The 24,381-nt window shown below is 44.6% G+C and overlaps 1 protein-coding gene across 1 annotated transcript in view; it reads left to right on the top strand.

Moving 5' to 3' along the window:
* The window catches only part of TBC1D22A (TBC1 domain family, member 22A), a 355,619-nt gene that overhangs the window by 79,991 nt on the left and 251,247 nt on the right, over positions 1-24,381 (top strand). Inside the window, exons 5-6 of the mRNA XM_012655585.1 lie at positions 14,382-14,452; positions 23,471-23,599. Coding sequence (XP_012511039.1) covers positions 14,382-14,452; positions 23,471-23,599 — 200 coding nt within the window. The remainder of the gene's footprint in view (positions 1-14,381; positions 14,453-23,470; positions 23,600-24,381) is intronic.

Below are 24,381 nucleotides of genomic sequence, written 5' to 3'. Positions count from 1 at the left end.
TAGACATCACTAGTATTTAACCTTGTCATTTTATGCATTTTTTGTCATTGTACTCACCCTAACTGGGATTTAATTAGAGCCCCACAGTGGATTTTTAAAAATATATTGGAAAGCAAAGCAGCTGTGGTACGTGATGTTACACAAAATCCAGGCATTTCTGTTAATATTATCCAGGAGTCTCATTCAGCCCCTGTGTCTCTCCAGGCTTTTCTCCCCCAGTGCCCTTCCCTGCAGCCCAGGCCGGCTGCTCCTCTCCCTGCCTTTGCTCAGATGCCAGTTCCTTTGTTAAGAGTGCCTCCCCCTTTTGTGCGTCCGCCTGCTGGACTTCAGTCTTTCCCTGTCTTTCCTCCTCTGCGGGGCCTCCCTGGCCCAGCAGCCAGCCTTGTGCAGGCCCCTACCCCCGCCCCGCCCCCGACTCTCATCTCCTTGTCCCTGGGCCCCTTCCCTGTGTTTCTTCACTCAGGCAGCTGTTTGCCCTCCCAGGTTCAGCCCAGCGGCTCACCTGTAGGGGTGCTGATCAGAAGTCCTTTCTGACATTTCTAATGCCTTCAAATGCACATTTCTTCCCACTTGTTACTCAGCAGCTGCCTGAAGTAAAGAAAAAAAAAACAAATCCGACTTTGGATAAAAGCAAAAGCTAAAGCTAGAGAAGTTATTTTGAAAAATTCTTTATGTTAATTACAGCAATTAAGGGTCATTAAGCTTGGAATCCCAGAACTGTTCAGAAAGGCTGCCAGGTAATTGAGCTTTACCTCTGTCTACTCCTCCTGCAGCTGGCTGAAGGGAGAGGCCACTCCTTCAGAGCTGGGAGACCACGCAGCCAGTGTCCGTGCTGCAGTTTGGGCTCCAGGGCCCTAAAGAAAGAAAACTTCCGAAAGGATCATTTAACTGTGTCACCTGATTGGGGAAAAACAGTTTTCCTCCCAGCTCTATCTGTGGAAGTGAAACCTCATTCAAATTTGCCAAAGGCTGGAGAGGAAAAGAACAGATAGTATCTCTCAGGCTCGCTGTACTTCTCCTTTGAACATTTAGCCTTCCACGTGAGCAAATTGATAAGGAGCACAGAGTTCTGTATATAAATGATAAAAATGATCTCATGGATCAGTGGTTAGGAAGTTTTCTGCTTCCCCTTTTTACCTGAGAAGAAATGTAACCTTCCAAAAGTTAGTTAGTCCATTTTGAAAACCCGCGGGTGATGGGGTGGTAGTAATCTGCTTCCAGGTGCAACCGTCACTGTTTTGGGGACCCTCGTGTTCCGGAGGGGTTCTGTGGGCAGCCTTAAGCCAGATCCATCTAATCTCTTTTCCAGGAGAGTAGCTGGCCCTGGCCCATAGCAGGTTCATCCTTGCGTGCTGAGTGAGGTGTGACGAACGCAGGCCTGGGGTGTGCCACATCTGGGCTCCCATGTCGGCTCTGTCATTTCTGGCTGCTATGAGCCTCTCGTCTAGAAGGGATCACTGCTTTACTTTCACCTCATAAGTCACCCAGCAAGCCCTGTGGCATCCTGTCCAAACACCTCTGAAGTCTTTGCTGAGCACTCCGTGCTCCTCTCCCTACCTGTGTTGGCTCCTCAGTACCTGTCAGTGTAAATCCAGATGTCTGGCACACTGTTCCAGCCTTCTCTGCGTGATCTAGACCCTGGCTCCCTCTCTAGTCTTATTTCTCACTGTACTGCACCCCCGTCTCCATCCCCTGGATGGCTGCCCCCTGCTAAGCTCCGTACAGTGATGGGAAGATGTTTTATTATTTTACACTCTGTGCTTCTGTGTATTTAGCTTCCTCTAGCTACAGTGCCCTTGGCTCCTTGACATATACCTTATTTGGTTATTTTTTAGGTCAAATTTTTAGTTTTCTCTGTCTTTCTTTTGAGATAGGGTCTTACTCTGTCACCCAGGCTAGAGTGCAGTGGCATGATCATAGCTCACTGCAGCCTCAAACTCCTGGGCTCTAGTTATCCTCCTGCCCTGGCCTCCCAAAGTGCTAGGAGTATAGGCATGAGCCACTGCGCCTGGCCGATTTTTTATTTTTATAAAAGTAATCCATGTACCTGGTTTAAGAAATGAAGTAGTATGGGTTGAACATCCCTAATCCCAAATTCCAAAGTCCAAAATGCTCCAAAATCTGAAACTTTTTGAGCACTAATATGATGCCGCAGATGGAAAATTCCACACCTGACTTCATGTGATGGGTTGCAGTCAAAACACAGGTATACAACGCACAGTTTATTCAGTGTCCCCGAGGGAAAAAAGAACTTCTCAACCTCCTTCAGCTGTGATATCTCCTTTTTGCTCAGATCCCCGCACAAGCACGCCCACAGGAGGTGTTAAATCGGCACAGGTGTAGGCCGGATGCACCGAGGGCAGGTTCCCCACGATGGGGCCAAGACCTACATGCATCACTCACTGTAGTTTTTTGCTCACTCTTTGTTCTGTGGTGTAAAGATATTGTTGAACATGTCAAAATGACCTGCAGGTAGCCCTCTGAGTAATAGCGATGAGAAAAAGAGGAAGCATTTATGTTTGTCTGTAGCGCAGAAGGTCAAGCTGTTGGAGAAACCAGACAGCGGTGTCAGTGTGAAACACGTCTCACAGAAGAGCACGCTGTCGGAGTGACCACCACGCATGACCTGAAGAAACAGGAAGATGAACCGCGGAGGTTCTGTGCTAAAAGAGATGAACAGAAATTAGTGAAAAACAGAAAACCACTGTATAAAGCTAAAAATGAAGATCTCGATTGTTTATCAAAAAAGTGGATTCATCGGCATCTTTGTGAACGTGGGCCACATCTGTGTGCCAGTGTTTGGAGCACGGTTATTAAAGACACGGTTGTGCGTGCCTGGCACAGACTCTGGCCTGTGACTGTGTTCAGTGATGATGATGAACAAGGTGGTGACTTGGAAATTCTGTATGTCAAGTGGGAAAAAAGTGTTGTCTGATCTCCTTATGTATGTAAAAAATAAGTCTTCAGAGTCTGTCAGTAAGCTGGAAAAAGTGCATAGATAATGAAGTTCCAGTTGTTCATTCATTGACTGGTGGCGAAAGAGCTAAAATGGCTCTAAATCAAGGTGACCGTGACAATAGTGAGGATGAAGTTAACACCGCAGAAAAAGTGCCAGTAGGTGACAGGTGAGAACATGCGATGGGCTTATTGAAGGACTGGAGCAACGTGCATTCACAACAGAACCAGAACTCATGGCGGTTTATAATATCAAAGAGAGACTTTCTAAAACAAAAACTGTTATTGATGAAGAGATGACTCTGGAGGAAATATTTTAAAAAGCCATCCGGCAGGATGCCTCCTCAGTCCCAGTTCCTGGTCCCTCAACTGCTTCTGATGTTTCTTCTCACTAAAACAGTAAAATACAGCGTGTATTAACCTTTTAATCAAGCACAACGTCGTAGGTGGAGGCTGAAAGCCGCCGTTGTCTGTCATTGCTGCTGTCTGACAGCTGAGGCAGGTGTCCGGGCCACGCCGTGGTGCCGCGTAGTTACCCCAAACACATCACATTTCTCTGTATTAATGGTATATTTTGTTTTTTACTGTTAAGTACTTATGTGTGAATAAGTGTAAGAAAATGACTGCTTATCGGTAGCACATAAATTCAAAGTCAGGAATGACGGTGATGCCACACAACCAGAGATTGTCCACATAGGTGGCTGAGATAGGGACACCTTTGCTTTCTGATGCTTCAGTGTACACAAACTGTTCTCACGTGCACATAATTATTAGAAAATATTGTATAAAATTACCTTCAGGCTATGTGCATAAGGTGTATATGAAACATAAATGAATTCTGTGTTTGGACTTGGGTCCCATCCCCAAGATATCTCATATATATGCAAATATTCTCAAATCTGAAAAAATCTACAATTTGTAACACTCTGGTCCCACACGTTTTGAATAAGGGATGCTCAAGCTGCAATATAAGGTTCATACCAGAAACAGTAGTCCCTGCGCCCGCCCTTCCTCACCCCTGCATTTTACCCCAGCGGCTGTCCTGTACCTCTCGGCTACCCTTCTGGTACTGAGCTTTATGTTTCTAAATACCATGTTAATTTTGTGGATTTTTACAGTTTAGCCATATTTATTGACTTTCCACTCTGACAGCAGAGGATTTAGCTCTCTTATTATGCTCCTCCCTCTTTTCCTTCCCCACCCTCTCAGTGCATTATTTCAGTTTTTGGTAAATTGAGATTCATTGTGCTGGTGTGACTGTAACTCTGCTTCATGACTGAGCCACGAGGAGCTGTCATGTGTAACTTGTTTTATCCTAGAGTCATTGATCGGCCAGAGTAAGGCGGGGGAGCTCACGGCGTGGGTGGGAGCCAGCTGCCTCTGCTACCTTTGGGGTGGTCTTCCTGCGTTGGGCCCCGTGTAGCCCTTCCTGTTTGCCGTGGGTTGGTGGCTCCCTGTTGGTGTCCCCTTGGCAGGCTGGGAGGCTTTGCCTTCTCCACTCTGCTAAGTCAGCTCCCGTTTTTCTGTCTGCTTTCCATCTTTCAGATTTCTGTTGACATTTCCTGTCTGCCTCATCTCCCCATTTTTGCCTTTATCCTTGTTTATAACGTTCTTTCTTTACTGTCTTGTTGGTGAGGGTTAGGGTAGGGGGCAGAGATAAATCTGTGCTTTCGCTTGGCTTCAAGATGCCTCTCCAGGAGCAGCTCACAGAGAATCTTTCCTGATGTCCCTTCTTCAGAGAGGAGACCGCCTCCCCCCCGGTGACCTGCTGTGCCTTGCAGTCCTTCCTGTCACAGCCCTGGGGAACATGGATTGCACTTGCCGATTCCTTCTTCATGCGTGGCAAAGAGCCCATGAGGGATGGAGCTGGGTCTGATTACTCCCGCAGAGGCTAGCTCTGTGCCTGGTCCTTGGCGTGTGTGCTGACTCGATGAATTGATGTGTGGGCGCGCCCAGAGCATGGGCCGTGTTGCAGTGGCTCTGCCCCAGAGGCAGCGTGCACAGAGGACGTGCTCACTGAATGCTGCTCAGATCCTGTACGTGGCGTCAGGAACAGGAAATGTGCTTATATTACAGACCCTTCTTAGGCTAGTGATCTTACACTAGATCCACATGGAAGCCCAGGTGTGTGTAGGTGGATTCCTAGGTGGATTCCTTACTTTTGTTCAGGGTCTTTCCCACATTCTATTGCTACAAAAGTTTTTCAAAAATCAGAGTTAAAGCAAGTTAATAAGAGATGAATCTCAGGAAAAAATAGCTTAAATTGTGGATTGATTTTCCTGTTATTCTTGGCTTTTCAGAAAAAAGGTGCTTGTAATTATGAGTTCTCTGTATACCCCACTTTGTGACAGATTTCTGGTTCAGTCTCAAAAGTGATGTTTTACATCCAATTAGAACAAGTGAGTCCCAACTGCTTTATGGTTTGGGTTCACAGAGTGTGCCAAATAATTGCATCTGTCGGCATAAAGGAATCATGTTCTTGCGTTTGGAATAGTATGTCACAGTTTGCAAATGCTTTCCCATGTATTGTGCTTGTGTTCCTTGCGAAAATTCTGTGACTTAGGCAGGGCAGGTATTTTTTGTCCCGTGTTTCAGTGGAGGAAACTGACGCTCAAGAAAGATCAAGGGGACTCTCCAGGCCTCCCTGGTTGCTGTTGGTTAGGCTGGGCCTGGAGCCCTGGTCCATTGAACCCAACCAGCTTTGGCTCCACTACAGTCTGCTGCCTCTCTGCTTCCTTTGGTGTAGAGTCACCACTTGGTAATTTCCCGAGTGGGAGTTTTATTGAGAGGTAGAAGTTTCACAGTGCAGATGAGCATGGAATTGTGATTTTGATATTGTTTTCCTAAAAATATTGCAAAGTTTTATTTTTCAGAAAGCAAATCCAATGTTGTAGGAGAAAGAAATGCTATTTATTTTCCACTCATTTTCATCCATTCTCATTCATTTTATGCTTATATAAGTTTTTTTTTACATTTTAGCTTTCTCTTTTAGAGTGCTAGTGATTTTGCTGTCTGACTTTAAGAAATACAGGGACAGAAGGCCAAAAGAAAGCTGTCTTAGTCTGTTTTGTGCTGCTATACTAGAATACCACAGACTGGGTAACTTATAAAGAAGATAAATTTGTTTCTTGCAGTTCTGGAGGCTGGAAAGTCTAAGATCAAGGTGCCAGCACCTGGTGAGGGCCTTCTTGCTGTGTCCCCACATGGCGGAAGGTTGAAGGGCAAAAGGGGACAAAAGCTATGTGTTCACTTGGCATAGGAGGGCAAACCTTCTCCTGGAATTCCCTTTGTAATGGCATCAGTCCATTTAGGAGGGCTCCCAAAAGGCCATCTCCCAACACTGTTGCATTGGGGATTAAGTTTCCAACACATGAATCTTTGGAGGGGACAAAAACATTTGAATCATAGCAAAAACCAATCACAAGCTTTAAACATAAAGACCCAGGCAGTTGAAATGAAAGGGTGGAAAAAGCTATGTCATACAAACACTAATCAGAAGAAAAATAATTTGCTTATAATTACATCAGAAAAAGTAGACCTCAAGACAAAGAGTTATATTAGAGACAAAGAGGGATGTTTCATAGTGATAAAAAGATCAATTCATGAAGTAGATAGATGAGTTCTAAATGTCTATGTACCTAATAATATAGCTTCACAGTGTGTAAAGCAAACATTGGCAGAAATAGAGAAGTAGACAAGTTCACAGTCCTAAGCAGAAAATCTAACACCCCTCCTTTAGGTAAATTAAATTAAAATAAATGTAAATTAAAATAATGTAGGTAAAAATATAGAAGATTTGAATGGCCCTGCTGACCAACTAGATCTAATTGATTTATAGAATACCACATCCACCAATTGAAAATGCACATTCTTTTCAAGGACATAAGGCACATTTACCAAACAGAACCTATGCTGGGCCAAAACAAGTCATAGAAAATATCAAAGGGTTGACATAACACTAAGTTCATCTGAGCAAATGCTTTAAATTAGAGGTAAGTAACAATATGATACCAGGAAATCCTCAGATATTTGGAATTTATCTACATACTTCTAAGTGACCCATGGATCAAAGAAATCACAAGAAAAATTAAAAAATATTTTGAAGTGAATGATAATGATAACATATCAAAATTTGTATGATGCAGCTAAAACAGTGCTTAGGGGAAAGTTTATACTATTTATTTATATATATATATATTTTTTGAGACAGATTTCACTCTGTCACTCAGGCTGGAGTGCAGTGGCACAATCATAGCTCACTGTAACCTTGAACTTCTGGGCTCAAGTGATCTTCCCGCCTCAATGTCTCAAGTAGCTGGGACTACAGGCACTTGCCACCACGTCTGGCTATTTCTTTTTCATTTTTGTAGAGATGGGGTCTTGCTATCCCAGGCTGGTCTCAAACTCCTGGCCTCAAGAGATCCTCTCACTTCAGCCTCCTAAAGTCCTGGAATTACAGGTGTGAGTCACCAGGCCTGGCCACATTTTAATGCCTGTGTTAGAAAATAAGAAAAGTTTCAAATCAATGATCAAAGAAAGCTACCTTAAGAAATTAGGAAAAAACCCAAAACCAAGTAAGAGAAGGGAAATAACCTAAATAAGAGTGAAAATCAATAAGCTGGAAAATAGAGAAACGAGACAAGCATTATTAATACCTAAAATTAGTTTTTTGAAAAGACTAATGAAAAACCTCTAGTTAGACTGATCAATAAAAAAAAGAAGACTCAAATTACCAATATCAGAAATGAAAGAGGGATATCACTACAGATCCTGCAGGCATTAAAAGATAAGGGGATATTATTTACAACTTTATGCCAATAAATGGACATGTTCCATGAAAGAACTTACACGAAATAGAGATATCCCTTGAAAGGTACAATTTAATAAAACTGATACAAGAAGAAATAGAGACCTTTAATATTCTTATATCGATTTAAAAAATTAAATTTGTGATAAAAAAGTCTTCATATAAGGAAACCATTGGAGCTAGATGGTTTTACTTAGTGAACTCTATCAAACATTCAAAGAATAAATAATACCAATCCTTCAAGAATGCTTTCATAAAAAGAGTGGAGTATCAAACACTTCTCAACTCATTTTTTAAGGGTAACAGAACCCTGATACCCAAACCTTACAAAGACATTATAAGAAAAGGAAACTAGACTCTCATATCCCTGGTGAATACAGGCAAAAAATTCTTTAAAAATATGTTAGCAAATTGACTTTTGCTTCAATCCCAAGGATTAACTGTCAAAGGAATTGCTCTCTTGTTGTAAAAAACTGGAAAACTGGACCAGATAAATGAAACAACTGTTTTTGGAGATGAGACAGCAGGCAGTGCAGGGCTTTGACCCTGTGAGAAGGGAAATAAACAAGGTGAACTTTACAATGACTCAACTTGTGATTGGAGGCAGTTTCCAAGCTGCAGGGGTAGGGAGAACCTAAGTGAACCTGGCAGCCTTGCTGAGCTGAGGAGTTAGGAAAGGCTGTCTGGGGAGGCTGAGACAGAACACATGGAGCAGAGTGCTGGAGAGGAGAGAATTGTGCAGAGAGACCCTAGATGTCTGCAGAGGGCCCCATCTATCCTTGGTGAGTACTGATGTGCTCAGGAGTGCGGTGAGATTCCACGAGCTGAGGGAAGTCACCAGAAAGCAGCGAGTTGAACGATTCCCATGGCTGCAGAGCGCTGGAGAGACAGTGCGTGCAGCGACCTGGTGAATGAGTTGTATTACCTGGACGGAAAAGCCCCTTTCCTTGACAGTGTTCCTCCTGTACTCTCTACTGAGAAGGATAAGGTCATGGCAGCAGGCAAAGGAGAAATAGTTAAAAGATCCAGTTCCATCATGACAGAGGCACATCTGGAGTTCAGTAAAAAAGTAACCGGCATGCAATGCAACAGGAAAATATGACCATAATCAGAAGAAAAATTAGTCATCGGAAATATACCCACGAAATCAATAATAAAACCATGAACAACTCGATAAAAGATGGGTAAAAGATTTCAGTATACGCTTCACACAGTATAGAGAGGTGGCTGGTAAGCACGTGGAATTCCGTTCAGTGCTCAGCATCATCAATCATCACAGAATTGCCCACTGAAATCCCCGTGCGATACCACTTAACACTTAATAGAATGGCTAAAATTAAAAATACCGACAATGCTAAATTTTGACCACGATGTAGAGCAATTGAAACTGTAATACATTGCTAGTGGGAAGTGGAAAATGGTACAACCACTTAGAAGAATTTAATGGTAGTTTTTTAATAAGGTAAACATCTACCTTAGGACCTAACAATTCCACTCCTCCTTATCTGCCTAAGAGGAATGAAAACACATGTCCACCAAACATGTATCCACAAAAGGCTCACAGCAGCTTTTTCATGGTGAAAACCTATAACTCATCCAGATGTCTGTAATGGGCAGATACATAAACACATTGTAGTATATTCATAGACTAGAATACTGTTTCTGCTTGTAAAGGATGAACTACTGGTACCTGCAACATGTATGACTCTTAAGGCACATTTTGAGCAAAGGAAGTAGGACACACAAGAATGCATGTAAGAAGTACCTACTGTATAAACTATATGAGTTGCAAGAACAGGCAAAACCAGTCTATGGTGATAGATGTTAGAAGGTGATTAACTTGGGGTGGGAGACAAAGAATCACTAGAAAAGGGCGATAGAAATATTCTGCATCTTGTTTGAAGGGCTACATTAATACTTTTATTGTGCGTAACTTGTAGTTTACAAATGTTGCCCTTCCTCCAACACAAACCAACCTCTAAAAGGGTGGGGGAAATGATTGAGCTTTCTCTCTCCAGCACGTACAGCTGAGTGATTGCAAGGCACTGTGTCAGGACAGACAAGAAGTGGGATTGTGGCATATGACATTCAGGAGCTTATATGCCACAATCCTCAGATGTTAGTGTCATTGGTGCTCACAGAAGAGAGAAGTGAGTGAGGACTGGAGTTGTCAGGAAGGTTTCTGGAACAGGGCAGGACTTGGGTTCAGCCTGGAAAGCTGGATGGAGTTTGGTGAAAAGTTGGAGATTACCGTAGAGATGCCATAGGAGCTCTGTGGCTTTCTAGAAATGTAGGAGGGTATACACTGAAAAGTAAGTCTTCCACCTCCTTGACTCCATTCTCTGAACCCCTCCCACATTCCAGCTGTGCTTTCTGATTCTTGCGTGAACCTACAGAAATAATCAGTGCATGTACACACTGTTTTGTATTGTTCCCTTTTTGCCTCATAATTGAGATGAATCTATTCCTTATCTGCACAAAAAGATAACCATTTTTTTCTATGACAACATTGTATTCCAGTGTATGGATATAACAGGGTTTTTAATCATCTCCCTATTAATGGGCATTGTGGTTGTTTCTAATTTTTGTTAACATGACATTGCTCAAATGAACATCCTTGTGCATAATCCTTGTGTACTTTTGCAAATATCCCTGTAGAATAGGTTCCTTAAAGTTGTTGCTTAAAGGTTATGTACTTTGAAATTTGACTCACAAAAAAGCTGTTTATATACACTTTTACCAAAATGTAAAAAGGTTGCTGTTTACCCAAAGTCCCATCAATATTGGATACTATCACTCATTTAAAATTTTATCCAACTAAGTTTTGACAAATTTCTTGTTTAAATCTGTAGTTCTTTGATTACCATTGAGGTTATCATTTGGTATGTTTGTTAGCTGTTTCCATTTCTTCTTCTGTGAATTTTCTATTTTTCTGTAGCTTGTTCATCTTCTTTTGTATGTGTTCTTCCTATAATATTTTAATGGTGTTAACCTCTTTTATATCATATGTTGCATGTATTTTTCAAGTCCGTCATTTGTTGTTTTAACATCATAGTATTTTTCACTGTGCAGTCATTCCCAAAGTCTCATATAGTTAATTTGTTCATATTTTTATCAATAGTTTCTGAGATTTGTGTCTTGCTTAGGAAGGCCCTTCCCCTCCCTGAAGATAGCAAAATAGCCTATACTTTCTTCTAGTGTTTTTATTCTTTCCTTTACATACAGACACACCCAGCCACCCCCCATTTAGACCCTTAATCATCTGGAAATTGGTTTTTGTCTGGTAAGATACATGGTCTAATTTTTTTTTCTAAAAATAGGTTCCTTATTGTGTGGACATCATTGGTTGACTAGCCTCCGATATAAAATGCTATTTTTATCGTAACTCTGTGCTCATATATGTATGGGTTTGATTTTGAACCGTTATTTCTGTTTCATTGATTTCTTTGTCTTAGTGCCTCTCTCAGAACCCCATTATCTTAATTCCTGTTGCTCTGTTATATATTTTCTTGTCTGTTAATGCATTTCTCTTGGCATTATTTTTTTGGGGAATTTTAGTGGCTGTTCTCATGCCATTGTTCTTCCAGGTGAACTTAGGGTCTACTTAAAGTTTCAGACACATGTAGCATATCCCTTTGGAATTTTGATTGGTTTTGCGTTGGACTTAAAGGTTTTTAAGGTGACAATTTGACACCATTGTAATTTTGAGTCTTAGATCCATCTGTCTATCTAGTCTATGGTTTGAGTCTTCTCACTTTTAGCTCCCAGATATCTCTTTGGTCTTTGCCTTTCTTTCATGCCATTCCCTCCTGTGCACTGGGCTTCTGAAGTAGCCCATTAGGTGGTCTCCTTGTGACTGCTGTGGGCCCCTCCGCTCTCTCCTGCACCTTTGCATAGGCTGTTCCAGGGCTTAGACTACTCCCCGGCTGGCCCCTCCTCACTCAGTTAATTTATCCTCATCTCAGTTGTCATTTCCTCAAGGAAACCTCCCTGACCTTCTTAACTGGGTGAAACTCCCTATTTACAGTTTCATGGTACCCTTTGTACTCTTCTGAGTGCTCTAACTGTAAGTTTACCTTTGCTATGTCCTTGGAAGGTGAGGTAAGCTTTCTAGGCACGGGAGGTCTCTAAGCGTAGGGGGGCTCCCTGGGCACAAGGGCTGTGTTTGGTGTCGCTCACTTTTGTAATCCCCCCACCTCTAGCCTAGTGCCTGGCCCAGAGGATGTACTTTTTAAATCCTTGTTGATGTCAGTGAGCTTGGTGTTTCCCTCTATTTACGTATGTCTTTAAGTGAAGCCTTAATAGTTTTCTTCGTGCGGTGTTGTACAGTTCTTGTTAAGCTTTTGCCTGTAACATTTTCTACTTGTTTTTGTGCTGGTAGAGAAAGCTATTGATTTGTGATGTTCTTGCATCCGGCCATCTTGTTTAACCGGGAACTCTGTTTCCTGCTGGTCTCTCCATTCTGCATCCCTCTTCATCCTCAGGCTGGTTGGGCGCCAGATGGTTGCAGCAGTCCTGAGCCCCACATCTGACCCTGGCAGTTTTTGGAGGAAGAGAGAGTTGCCTCTGGGAGCTTTCCCAAGAGTGAGGGGGAGCTTTCTGAGAAGCTCCCAGTGAATGAATTTGTGCTCAGTGGCTGGAGTAGGGTCCAAGGCCCATTGCGGACCCATTGGTGAGGGTGTGGCCAACTCAACAGAGCTCCGTCTCCGTGACCTGTGGAGTGAGGGGCTGACTCCCTGCCCCGACGGCTGCTGGGGTGAGGTGTGCAGGAATTGTGCCAGAAAGGTGGCAGGGGCTAGTGGGCCCCGGGTGGGAGTCTGTGTGGACATCTGTCAGTATGATCGTGTGGCTTTTCCCCATCAGCCTCCCTCAGCACATCGATAAAGCTGTAGGAGTTCCCGATGTTGAACCATCCCTTCAGTCTTGAAGTACATGCTACTTGTGTGCATTGTTCTTTGAATATCCTGCTGCGTTTGCATCTACTAAGATTTTTCTCATAATCCTTTTGTCTGTATTCCGAAATGAGATTTGTCTGTGTTGCAAAAAGTCTTTTTAAGAGTAGGAGTTAATATAGTGCAAAGACCCTGGTATTGAACATTGCTTAGTTCCTCTGTGACCTTGGTCAAGTCACTTAACCTTTCGGGGGCAATTTCTTGTGTATACAGTAGTGATCATAGCCCTAAATACCTCAAGCTGCGTTGAGGATCAAATAAGATAATATATATGAAAGCTCTCTTTAAACACTAAACTTAAACAAAGTTAGAACTTTGTCTCACCACATATATTCAAGATTTTTTAATTTTTGTGAGTTTCTTCTGATGAGGAGATAGGTTCAGAGAACATTAACAACCAAGTTCTCTCAGCATTTTTCATAAACCTCAATCAGAAAACCAGAGTTATGCAGAGGAGAGGCACTGGGAACATGATTGGTAAACATTACATTATTGGTGTTCAGATATGAGGTTCCTGCTTTTCATAATATCCTTAGGGTACTGGGGAAGATTTGATATTTTCTGAGATTGCTGTAAAATGCAAGTTATTGCTGGGTACCATCGCCCAATTATTCTGTACTTATTTTACTTAGACTTTAGTAATTGGAAAAAGATTAGATGTCAGGACTTCGTATTTTGTTGATTATATTAGCAAAGTCTTCTCTTTAATCATTTCTTTTATTCCTAGTATTAATCATTAGCTTCGAGCTGTTAGGAGAAGAGCCTAATGGTGGATTCCTAACTTAGAGGAAAGAAATAATTACTTCAGTTTCGGTGGGGTTGGGCAAGTGTTGATATACCTACAAATTGAAATGAATTCTCTAGCCGTTCGAGGCATGGTCAAGGAGACACAGCAGGTCAGACAGAATCAAGGCCCAGCGTCCCCACCCTCTGTGCTTGCTGGGCCCACGCCTGCCCCGAGGAGGCTCTGGACCCCTCTGGCCCCCCTGCCCTGGCCAGCTGACTCTTCCTACCTGCAGGCTTAGTGAATGCATCCTCCACTTGTGTCAGTCTACCCTGAAGACTTTGTTGACCTTGGTGTGTATAATATGGCTACATCCTTAATTAATGTTGTATAAAGACAAACTTATCTCTGTGAAACAATTTCTTTCAAAACCAATGCTGAGAAAACCACCTCACATAGGTATTCTTAAATAACCAATGGTGAGAGTGAGACAGGAATAAAGGGAGGGAGGGAGGGAGGGAAGGAAGAGAAGGAAGGGAGGAGGACCAATTAAAGCGGCCAGTTTGGGGAAAAAGCTCCCAGGAGGGGAGCAGGGGAAGGGAGAGAGGGAGAACCAGAGAGGCGAGGTGGAGGGAAGGAGGCTGGACCTCACCGCCTGAGGGAGGAAGGGGTCATGGTGCCTCACCTGTCTCAGGGTGGCTCCAGGGACATGGGAGTACTCTCTAAGATTTCAGTGTAAACAGGTAACCTTTTGCTTGGTTGGAATAGCGTGGTAACTTCCCTTCTGTCATACATCAAGAACAATCAGTATCTGAAATTTTTGTCATTTAGGTTTATTCTAGTTTTCATTTATGGGGCTTATTGCCCTGTAATAAAACTGGTGGAATATGTTGAGGCACTGGGGAAGTCTGCTGACCTTTTTTTTTTTTTTTTTTGTCAACAGAGGAATTGAGGAAGCTGAGCTGGTCTGGGATCCCTAAGCCAGTGCGTCCAATCACGTGGAAGCTTCTCTCGGTGAGTCTCCTGTCACTCATCCGTGTGGTCTTCTTTCTCCCATCAGCCACAGCCCAGACATTTGCCCTGGCTCTGCTGCCTGGTGACACAGGGCTTTCCCCTGGCTACGGTGACATTTCCTATTCTTCGCTTAATTTCAAGCTTGGTTGAACAAGACCGTCAGAAAATGAGGGCAAATGGTCATTATGACATCTGTATTCTTTTTCTCTGATTTTAAGATTTTTTTGTTCTAACCTGTGATATAAGAAAGGTTCCAGCATAGAAGATTATTTCAACTCTGAGGAGCTGAAACAGGGAAATGCATTTTAGGTATGTTTCAGATACATTGAAATGTGTTGAAAACAAGGAAATGTGTTTGACCAGGTTTTTTTTTTTTCCCCCAAGTATTAGTAATGATATTAGCTAAGAAAAAAATTGATGTTAGAAATAGTTTGTGTTTCTGTGATGGGGAGTGGGGTTGTGGCTCCCCAGCCGCCTGTCTGACCCCCGCTGAGAGCACCGGGCTGGGCAGTGGTGGTCTGGCTTAACGCTGGAAATGCGGTTGGCCCTGCCGCACATTTCGGGATGGTTTGTACCCAGCCTCCTTCTCTTTTCCTGTTTTATTGTTTTTGGAGCCAGGTCATTAGGGAATTCTAAGTGTTTAGTCTAAATTGGGTCTGACTTTCAGTATTTAAAAGACTCTTTCTTGCTAATGAGTCTTAATAAATTTGCAGCTTAGTACCTCGTGATCCTAAATGCAGATGCAGCTCCGAACAGTGAATATTTATCGATTAAATATTCTCTTGCAATTAAAATTAGACCTGCTGCGATTCCTGATGTGTTTTTGTTTTGTGTTTTTTATTTTAATCCAGTTTTCCAGTTTATATCCAGTTTTCAAATGTCCTCTAAGTTTTGATGAAAATACCTTGAAGATCCTTTATAGCAATCTTATGTTTATTAAGGATGTGCCATGTCTGGCTGGAAAACCTTGTGGGGGAGTTATTTGGTACTGTTCTTTTTCCTCTAGTTCGAGTCTCTGCAGGTCATGGTTTCCATGCCCTAACGTGTGCTACACGGTGGTTGACGTGGACAGAGGAGCAGAGCGGGAGATGCCGATGGTCCCACTCTGCTGGTTGTGCACAGCAGGGCTGGTGCCAGGAATGCTGGCCATGCAAGTGAGAGAAAGCATCAGGCGTATTTATTCATTTAACCATTGTGAATTACAGGGGCCTTTGCTCAGAAGTCAGGTGAGTTAGACACTAGCCTGCCGTTAGGAGGAGGTCCGGGCACAGACTCTCAGTGGGATGATGACAGCACCATCTGGGACTGTGTACTGTGGGATGACGGGACACAGGTGTGAACCAAGCTGAGGAGGGTACAGCGGCGGGGGAGGCAGTTTGGTGCTGAGGGTCAGCTTCCTAGGAGAGGAGACTTCTCACCTGGAGTCTGCCAGGCCAAGGGTGGGGGGACGGGGGAGAAAGGGGAGGGGACGGAGGACTTGCAGTCACAAGGGACAGAGATGAACATGGTAGTTCTTGGCCCTATTTTGGGCTTGGGTTGGCAGATAAGTAAAAATTAAAAGTCCAGTCAATGAGCAAAGCCCGTCCTTCCAAACGGGGGTGTGCCCAGAAAGGGAAGGGTGATTCTAGGGGACAGCAAACTCATGAGGATGCCAGCAAGGCTCCTTGGGGAAGGTAGTGTCTTATGTGGCATCTTGAAAGGCGTGCCATTGCTCTCTGGGTGAGGGAGATGGGAGGTCACAAGAGCCAGGGGATGCAGCAGGGGTGGGGCAAGCAGAGAGAGAGCTGGGTGAGCAGGCAGACAGCGTGGGGAAGGGGTCCCAGGGATCATGGGGACCAGGAGGAGGCCAGGTGCATACCCCCCCACCGCCCATTGCTTGGCTTTTGTCCTGAGGACTTTAGCAGGGAGTTATGAGGCTGTGTTTTCTGGAAAAGTAAAGCCTTAAAAAATCTGTTGGTTGGTTAACCCTTTATTACTGAGCACTTTGTGTGTTTCAGGCACTGTGTTGGGTCCTGGGAAATAGCAGGGAGAGGAAAAGACCAAGCCATCCCCCAGGTCCTGCAGAACAGACCGTAGAGTGCCTGCCTTTCTTTGTCCCCCTCCCAGTACAGACCTAGGGTCTTCCTGCAGGCAGACGGCGCCACTCCCTCAGATCTTGTTCCCGTGCCCCAGTGCACTGCTGCCCCGTCTGTCCTCGTTCAGTGCTGACTGGTGCCAGACTGCGCGCACTCAAGAGAGTCCGTTCTGTGGGAGCAGAGTGTGTTCCGAAGTAATTTTTCTTTTTTTTTTGAGACAGAGTCTCACTCTGTTGCCCAGGCTAGAGTGCCGTGGCGTCATCTTAGCTCACAGCAACCTCAAACTCCTGGGCTCAGGCGATCCTCCTGCCTCAGCCTCCCGAGTAGCTGGGACTACAGGCATGTGCCACCATGCCCGGCTAGTTTTTCCTATATATTTTTAGCTGTCCAATTAATTTCTTTCTATTTTTAGTAGAGACGGGGTCTCGCTCTTGCTCAGGCTGATCTCGAACTCCTGAGCTCAATCCGCCCGCCTCGGCCTCCCAGAGAGCTAGGATTACAGGTGTGAGCCACTGTGCCCACCACTGAAGTAGTTCTTAACCAGTGTCTAGCATGGAGAAGGAGCGGTGCTGGGGGTGAGGTGAGGCTGCTTCCGACTGGCTCTGGGAGGGGACTAGACTTGGGGCACAGGGCACTGGGAAGGAGCAGGGAAGGGGTCAAGGGGCCAAAGGGACTCTGGCAGCTGGAATGGGAAGCCCAGCTTTGTTCTCTTACAGGGAACAAATGCTCACTGTGCCTTTGCCCCGCTCCGTGCCCTGAGCTGAGCAATGTTGTCATCTGTCCTGCCTAGGGAGTGCTGCTGCGCTGTGGCTCTGGGCTCTGTGGCGGGAAGGGACCCGCCTGGTTGAGGGGTGCTGGTCAGACATGGGAGTGGACAGGTGGAAGGTGGTCAGAGTTGTTGGCCGTCATCTTTTCATCTTCCAGTTGGTGACCCAAGAGCTTGCTCATGAATCTCCTTCCTCGTCTAGTGGTTATTCGCAGGCACAGGCAGCGGCAAATGTTCTGTAATGTCAGAGATTTGGGGAGCATAGTAAACGATGCTTGTCACCTGTCCCTGATTCAGCAAGTGCTTCTCAGTACCTCGTGATCCTAAATGTAGATGCAGCTCCGAACAGTGAATATTTATCGATTAAATATTCTCTTGCAATTAAAATTAGACCTGCTGCAATTCCTTGTGTTTTTGTTTTGTGTTTTTTATTTTAATACAATTTTCCAGTTTATATCCAGTTTTCAAATGTCCTCTAAGTTTCAAATGTCCTCTACATCTGCCCTTGGCTAGGCCCTTTGCAAGTGCTGGGGTCACAAGGATATTTGGGAGAATGGTGGGGGAAACCCAGCAAGCAATTCAGGGCGTGGGAGTGCAGGGAGGGGTCTGCCCAGTCAGGGCTGCCTCTTAGTCGTTCTCTGGATCCTGGAGTTTCAGCCTGGCCTTCCATTTGATTCCCCTGGGAGCCTTTGCAGATCCACATGCCTGGGCCCAGGAAGCAAATTGGAATCTCTGGAGTGAACTCAGCCATCAGGGTGTGTAGTAACTCCAGCGTGCTACTGGGCGTCCCCCCGCCCAGCCAACTGCAGGAACACTTACCCTGCAGTTGGCTGGGTGCGGGGATGCAAGGACGTGGGACGTTCAGGCCTGCCCTCTCAACGTGTGCTTTTCCTCTGTGGTTGCATGTTAGCATCACCTGCGGAGCTCAGGAAATACTGTTACCTGGGTTCCTGGGGGTTCTCATGGGTGCCAGGGTTGGAGACCACTGCTCTAGGGCACTTAGGCTCCACATGGGACAGGGCAGGGCACTCATGAGCCAGCTGGGAAGCAGGGCCCTGAAAGCCATGTGGCTGTGCCTGCACGGGCAGTGAGGCCACACTGAAGGCAGCACACACCTGGGCTGGGGTGCCTGGATAGGAGAGCTGGGCTGGGGTGTGGGAGGGGACGTGCTGGATGAGGGAGGCTAAGGAAGACTCGCTGAGAGCCACGAGCATGTTGTCCAGGAGGCTTAGGTGGATGGGGTAAGAGGGGAGTGGCTTATCCTAGTCCCTGAGTCCTTCCAGGACCAAGACTTTGAGTTACACGCAGAATCAAGAAGAATTCATCAGTTGGCCAGTTTGACCAGTTTAAAAAGACAATAACCAAGGCTGTACTTGCATATGAATCTATTCCAAGCTCTGGCAAACTAATGACACTTTTTCAGTGTGTTTATATGTCAGTAACGTGAACCTTGTGGTTATCGAAGAGCGTTATTTTTAATTGGTGGATAGGAAACGCTACTTCAGTGAAGACAGATGAGAAACATGGCTCTTGTCACTTGTGAAGAACTAACATACTCTAGTCTAGAGCATAGCCTTAAACCACCAGTTATGCTACTTAACATTTAAATTTATGCAAGTAGCTTAGTAACTTTTAAAAAATTAGTACTGTAGAGAATCATCTTTTTGGTTATTTAGAGATGGAGTCTCACTCCGTTGTCCAGGCTATAGTGCAGTGGTGTGATCATAGCTCACTGCAACCTCAAACTTCTAGGCTCAAGGCATCCTTGCACCTCAGCTTTCCCCGTAGCTAGGACTACAGGTGTGTGCCACCATGCCCAGCTAATTTTTTAAAATTTTTTTGTAGAGATGGGATCTCACGATACTGCCCAGGCTGGTCTCAAACTCCTGGCCTCAGGTGATCCTTCTGCCTCAGCCTCCCAAAGTTCTGGGATTATAGGTGAGAGCCACTGCACCTGGCCTGGCTCTTTTCTTAATAGCTATTTCAGAAACATCGAGCAAAAACTAATTAAACATTTAACATTTACATTAGTGAGTATAATGGCTAAAAATGATAAGTGAAACTCCAGTATCATCTTTTATTCTTGCAATATATTGAGGTGGGTTTGCATATGAACATAGTGGGAGGGAACAATTTGATTTTTGTGTCACCAGGACAATTCAGATATAAGTATATGCATGCATTGTTTTACATTTATGATTAGTGTTTTTATAGCATGCTAATACAGCAATTAAGTTTTCTGTAGTTCTGTCATTTAAAATTCATTGCATATTTGAATATATTTAATTTGCATAATTTCTAGTCTTGCTTAATTATTGAAAGGCCTTAACTTGCATATGTGTGTTTTCCTTTAGGAATGGGAGTGTCATGGGTATGTGTGGGGGTTTTATTGCCTGTGCTCTGATGACGTACCTGCCTTTTAGAATTTGTGTTTCAATAAGTTAAGTTAAAATTTGGGGAATAGGAAACGTCTCTAAGAGTTTTTGTTCACATTCGCTGCATGCAGTTGGTGTCAGGCTGCCCATCACTCCCTGGTTGGCCACCGTTGGTGGCCCTGCTGCCTTGCACTGAAGGCTGGGCCCCTGGCTGGGCACATAGGGCCTTCTCTCCCGGCTACTGCCTCAGTTCCATGCTTAGCATCAGCCAGGCTTTGTTTAGGGCCTTGTCCTGAGCTGGCCTGGGCCTGTTGCCCTGTGCTCTCCATGTTCTCCACCTTCGTCCTCTCCACCATCCTAACAAAGCACACCCAGATGAGTATGCTCATTCATGTTGTCCCAAGATAGCTCAGGCATCTCTGGTAGCACCTCTGATAGCTCAGGCATCCGTAAATAGCAATGAGGACGGCTGCGTGTGGTTGCTGGGATTAAAGGCAGCACTGTGTGTAGCACAGTGCTGGTGAGGACCTGTCCCTTCCTTTAGTTAACCCGTGGATATGGCAAGTTTGAGACAAAGAAAAAGAAGTAATCTTATGTAATTGTTATTCCCCAAGAGACGAGGTAGACTTGAAATAGCAGCCAGGCGAAAGCAGGTCTGGATGGAGCCGGTGCAGCTGAGGTGGATTGTCTCTGAAGCCGTCTGACTCCGTGAAGAAGCCACTTTCACTCGAGTCCGAGCAGCACCCCCTCCCCCTGTCATTCTGTCTTCCCACACCGAGGGGCAGGGCTGGTTTCCTGACAGAAAGAGCCACGTGTTGGGTGACCCACTGGTATACTCCACGTGGTTCTCGTTAAAGAGGGCTAGTCGTAGAGGATTTATTAGATGACACATGGAAGGCACCTAGAACCGTGCCCAGTGCTTCAGTGTTCACTTAGGGGCTGGTTATTTGGTTGCCATTCTAATTATTTTGTGAAGCAATATTGATATGCTCTCATTTTATCGGAAGCGAGAGGCTGGGTGGGAACAATAGCCACACCTTTCCTCAGTAATGAGGAATCCAAAAATCTGGCTGTGATGTTTACTTTGTCAGCCACGTGGTTCTGTTCCTCTCTCCAACACCGTGTCCTTCACCGGGTGCTCTCCATGAGGGTTCTTCCCCCGCGCCTGCTCGCCGTTGGGGAAGGTGGACAGGCTGCCGGGGATGTGACTTGCGGCTGCTCTTGGCAGAGCCACTTGGGAATAACGCACCAGAACCGTGAAGATGTCCGGTACCCTTTGAGCCGACGGTTCACCATAGGAGTTTTACTTCAGGGAATTTATTCTTCAGTTTATTCTTCAGGGAATAGTCAGACATTGTTTGCTGACAGGCACTTTAGAATACCGGACAATTAGACATAGTCAAAATGCTCAGAAATCGGGGAAAGGTTTAATATAAATACATATGACGGAAGCATTCTTAGCTTTCAGGATGAATGTGTTAGAGCAGGGCTTGGCATACTTTTTCTGTAAAGGTCTAGAAAGATAATAAATATTTTCGCCTGTGGGTCAGATGGTCTCTTTAGTAACGATGCAACTCTGTTACTGTAACACAAAAGCAGCCATACACGGCACATAAACATAAACAAACAGGCGTCTCTGTGTTCCAGCTAAATTTTATTTACAAGAAATAGATGGTGGGCTGTAGTTTGCTGACCCCTGTTGGAGAATAATACTTAATGAGAATATGGCCATGATTTTAATGTGAAATATGGAAGCATGGACTGTTGGATAAAGGAAAGTTTCCTGAAAAGGACTAATCAAAAGATTAATCCATTGGGCTGCATTAAAGTTAGGGGCGCCTCTTCGTCACAAGACATCCTTACGAGGACGAAGGGCAGGTCACAGGGAGGAGGTTATTGACCAGGGGCTCACGCACAGACTGTGTGACGAACGCCTGTGAATCAGTGAAGAGGAGCCGGGGACGGATTACACTTGCACATCCACTTTGCAGACGCAGACACCCAACTTCTTTATTAAAAAAGAAATTCAGACGGTGTGATCCAAATGTGTTAGATGTGTGTGAGTGTAATTTACACTGCAGAATAGGTGCCGCTGGACATGGCTTAAGGAGGGTAAGAGGAACGTGTGTGCTCACCCCACTGCCATGACAGGTTCGGAAGATTCACAACACTAAGTGTTGAAGCGGGTGTGGAACACCGGGAATGCTCATGCATCGTTGGCTGGAATGTAGACCGCCGTCATCTCTCTTTGGGAAAAGATCTGGCAGTTTCTTAGAAAGCTAAACATACACTTACATTATGACCCAGTAACTCTACTCCTAGGTATTTAACTGTGAGAAATCAAAGCGTTATGTCCACAGAAATCTTGTGCATGAATATCTGTAACAAGCTTCATTCATAGTGTCCCCAAACTGGAAACAACCCAAATGTTCGTCAGCAAGTGGATGGCTTATCAAACTGGTACGTCCATACAGTAGACTACCACTGGGCAAGGGAAGGAAATAACTGCTGACTCACACAACCACTTTGATGAATCTCAGAAGATGCTGTGCCGAGGGACAGAAAAGCTTGCACAAAAGTGAATGTCCTGACTGAGTCCCTGTCTATTTCTAGGGAGTTCTAAGACAGGCTCAGCCATCCATACTGAGCAGGTGAGCTTCTCCCGAGCCCAGGGAGGGACGGACTGCAGAGGGTACCAGGAAGTATGTGGGGGTGGCAGTGTTCTGTGTCTTCCCTGGAGTAGTAGTTACACAGCTGGGTAGCCTGTCAAAGTCATGGAACTGTTTACTTGAAATGAGTGCATTTTATTTTCTAAACCACAGTTGGCCCTTCACAGCCACCGGTTCCGCATCCTTGGATTCAACTGTGGATCGAAAATATTTGGGGGAAAAAAACAATAAATAACAATGCAACAACTAAGAATAATACAAATAAAAAATAACATTTATATAGCATTTGCATTGTGTTAGGTATCATAAGTAATCTAGAGATTTAAAGTATTTGGGAGGATGTGCAGATTATACGCAACTGCTGTGGTATTTTATATAAGAGACTCGAGCATCTGGAGGATTTTGGTATCCCCCCTCTGATACCGAGGGACGACTGCGTAACATCAATAATGTTAATTTAAAAAGTACAAGCAAGGAAACAGAAGACATGAAACACCAGGTGGACTGGTCTGGGCTCTTCATGGCCTCCTTGTGCTGCCCTGTCTGGGCTTGCGTCTCCTTCATGTCTTGAGTCTGCAGCTGCCAGGAGTCTGTGGAGACAGGAGCAAGTTGGCATAAGTGACAGTTTTGTACACACACTTATATATGTGCATGCATGTGTCCATATACACACATGTGTGTGTATGTGTGTGTGCATGCACACGTGTGTGTGAGTGCGCGCGTACGCATGTGTGGTTGTTGCTGGAAGATCTTACAGACTTCTGAACCCTTTGTGGTATATGAGACCTTTAGAGAAGGGCTTGTTTCATCTCTCAGTCCCCTGTGGAAGAGCCTGGAACTCGCCTGCTGCAGCGAATCCGTCTGGCTCCTGTCTGGCTGTGGGTGAGGAATATGGCTGGGGACGCCGCAGAGGCTAGACCTGTACCCTCTGAGAGCTGTCGGGGGACTTGCAGTGTGGTCAGCGGCTGGTTTCCTGTGCGCCTGTTTCCTTTTTCTCACTACTCTTGCCCCTCTGTGTCAGGTTGCAGAACACTAAGCTCACGTCTGACGTGAGGCTTTTCATTCCAGACTTCTCGTAGAGATGGCATGAGTTAGCAGTAACCGTGTGTATGTTTTGTTTTCTTCTCACCCAGGGTTACCTTCCTGCCAATGTAGACCGAAGACCGTCCACTCTCCAGAGAAAACAAAAAGAGTATTTTGCTTTTATTGAGCACTATTATGATTCTAGGAATGATGAAGTTCACCAAGATACATATAGACAGGTGGGAGTGCTTTTTCTTTTTCATACATTACTTGACATACTTTGATTTGGTGATGATTTGTAGGAGGCAATGTTTTGTCTAGCATATCCGTGATTGGGTCACAGACTTTTATTTTCTAATAAATTAATTTGAAAACAAATAATGGCAAATTTCCTCTAATCGTGATACCTGCTTGTCTCCAGTTCCTTCTACAAAAGTAACAAGGTGTTTTTGATTGAAGTTACAAAATATTAAGTAAATACCGCAGATCCCCAGGACCTGCCTCGGGTGGTGATGGGCGTTTTGTATCTCAGTGAACTGCTGTCTGGGAATCAGAAGGCTCTTCCTGCAGGTCTGGGACGAGGCATTTAACTAGATCACATCACAACGGAGAGATTCCACGGGGCCCCACGGTGCTGTGCTCTTTGCTACAGTTAGCGCGTGTAGACAGGCGAAAGGTGTAGTAATCAGCTTGCTTTGGGGGGACACACTTCATAGCAGAGCAAGAGGTGTAGCCAGTTTGTTATTTTGCTATTTAGTTTAATGTAAAATGGGTATAATTATGGTTTCTTAAATAGTCAATTGCCAGATGATGTGCATAATGGGAAAAATACTTAAAATTGATTTATGCTTCACAGTACATCCAGAATTTGCTGTTAGAGCTTTAACAGCTCTTTGAGGACTTTATAATTCTCATTTTTTCTGTAATATGTGAAAGGTCAAGCTGGTAGTTCTTAATTGGCATCATTGTCTTATATATCTGAAATCAAGTTCTAGTTTCTCTGAGGCGTGTCTATTGACTA

Source organism: Propithecus coquereli, unplaced genomic scaffold (assembly GCF_000956105.1).
Source record: "Propithecus coquereli isolate 6110/MARCELLA unplaced genomic scaffold, Pcoq_1.0 Scaffold480, whole genome shotgun sequence".
NCBI classification, from domain to species: Eukaryota; Metazoa; Chordata; class Mammalia; order Primates; family Indriidae; genus Propithecus; species Propithecus coquereli.
This window is presented reverse-complemented; position numbering and strand designations above follow the sequence as displayed.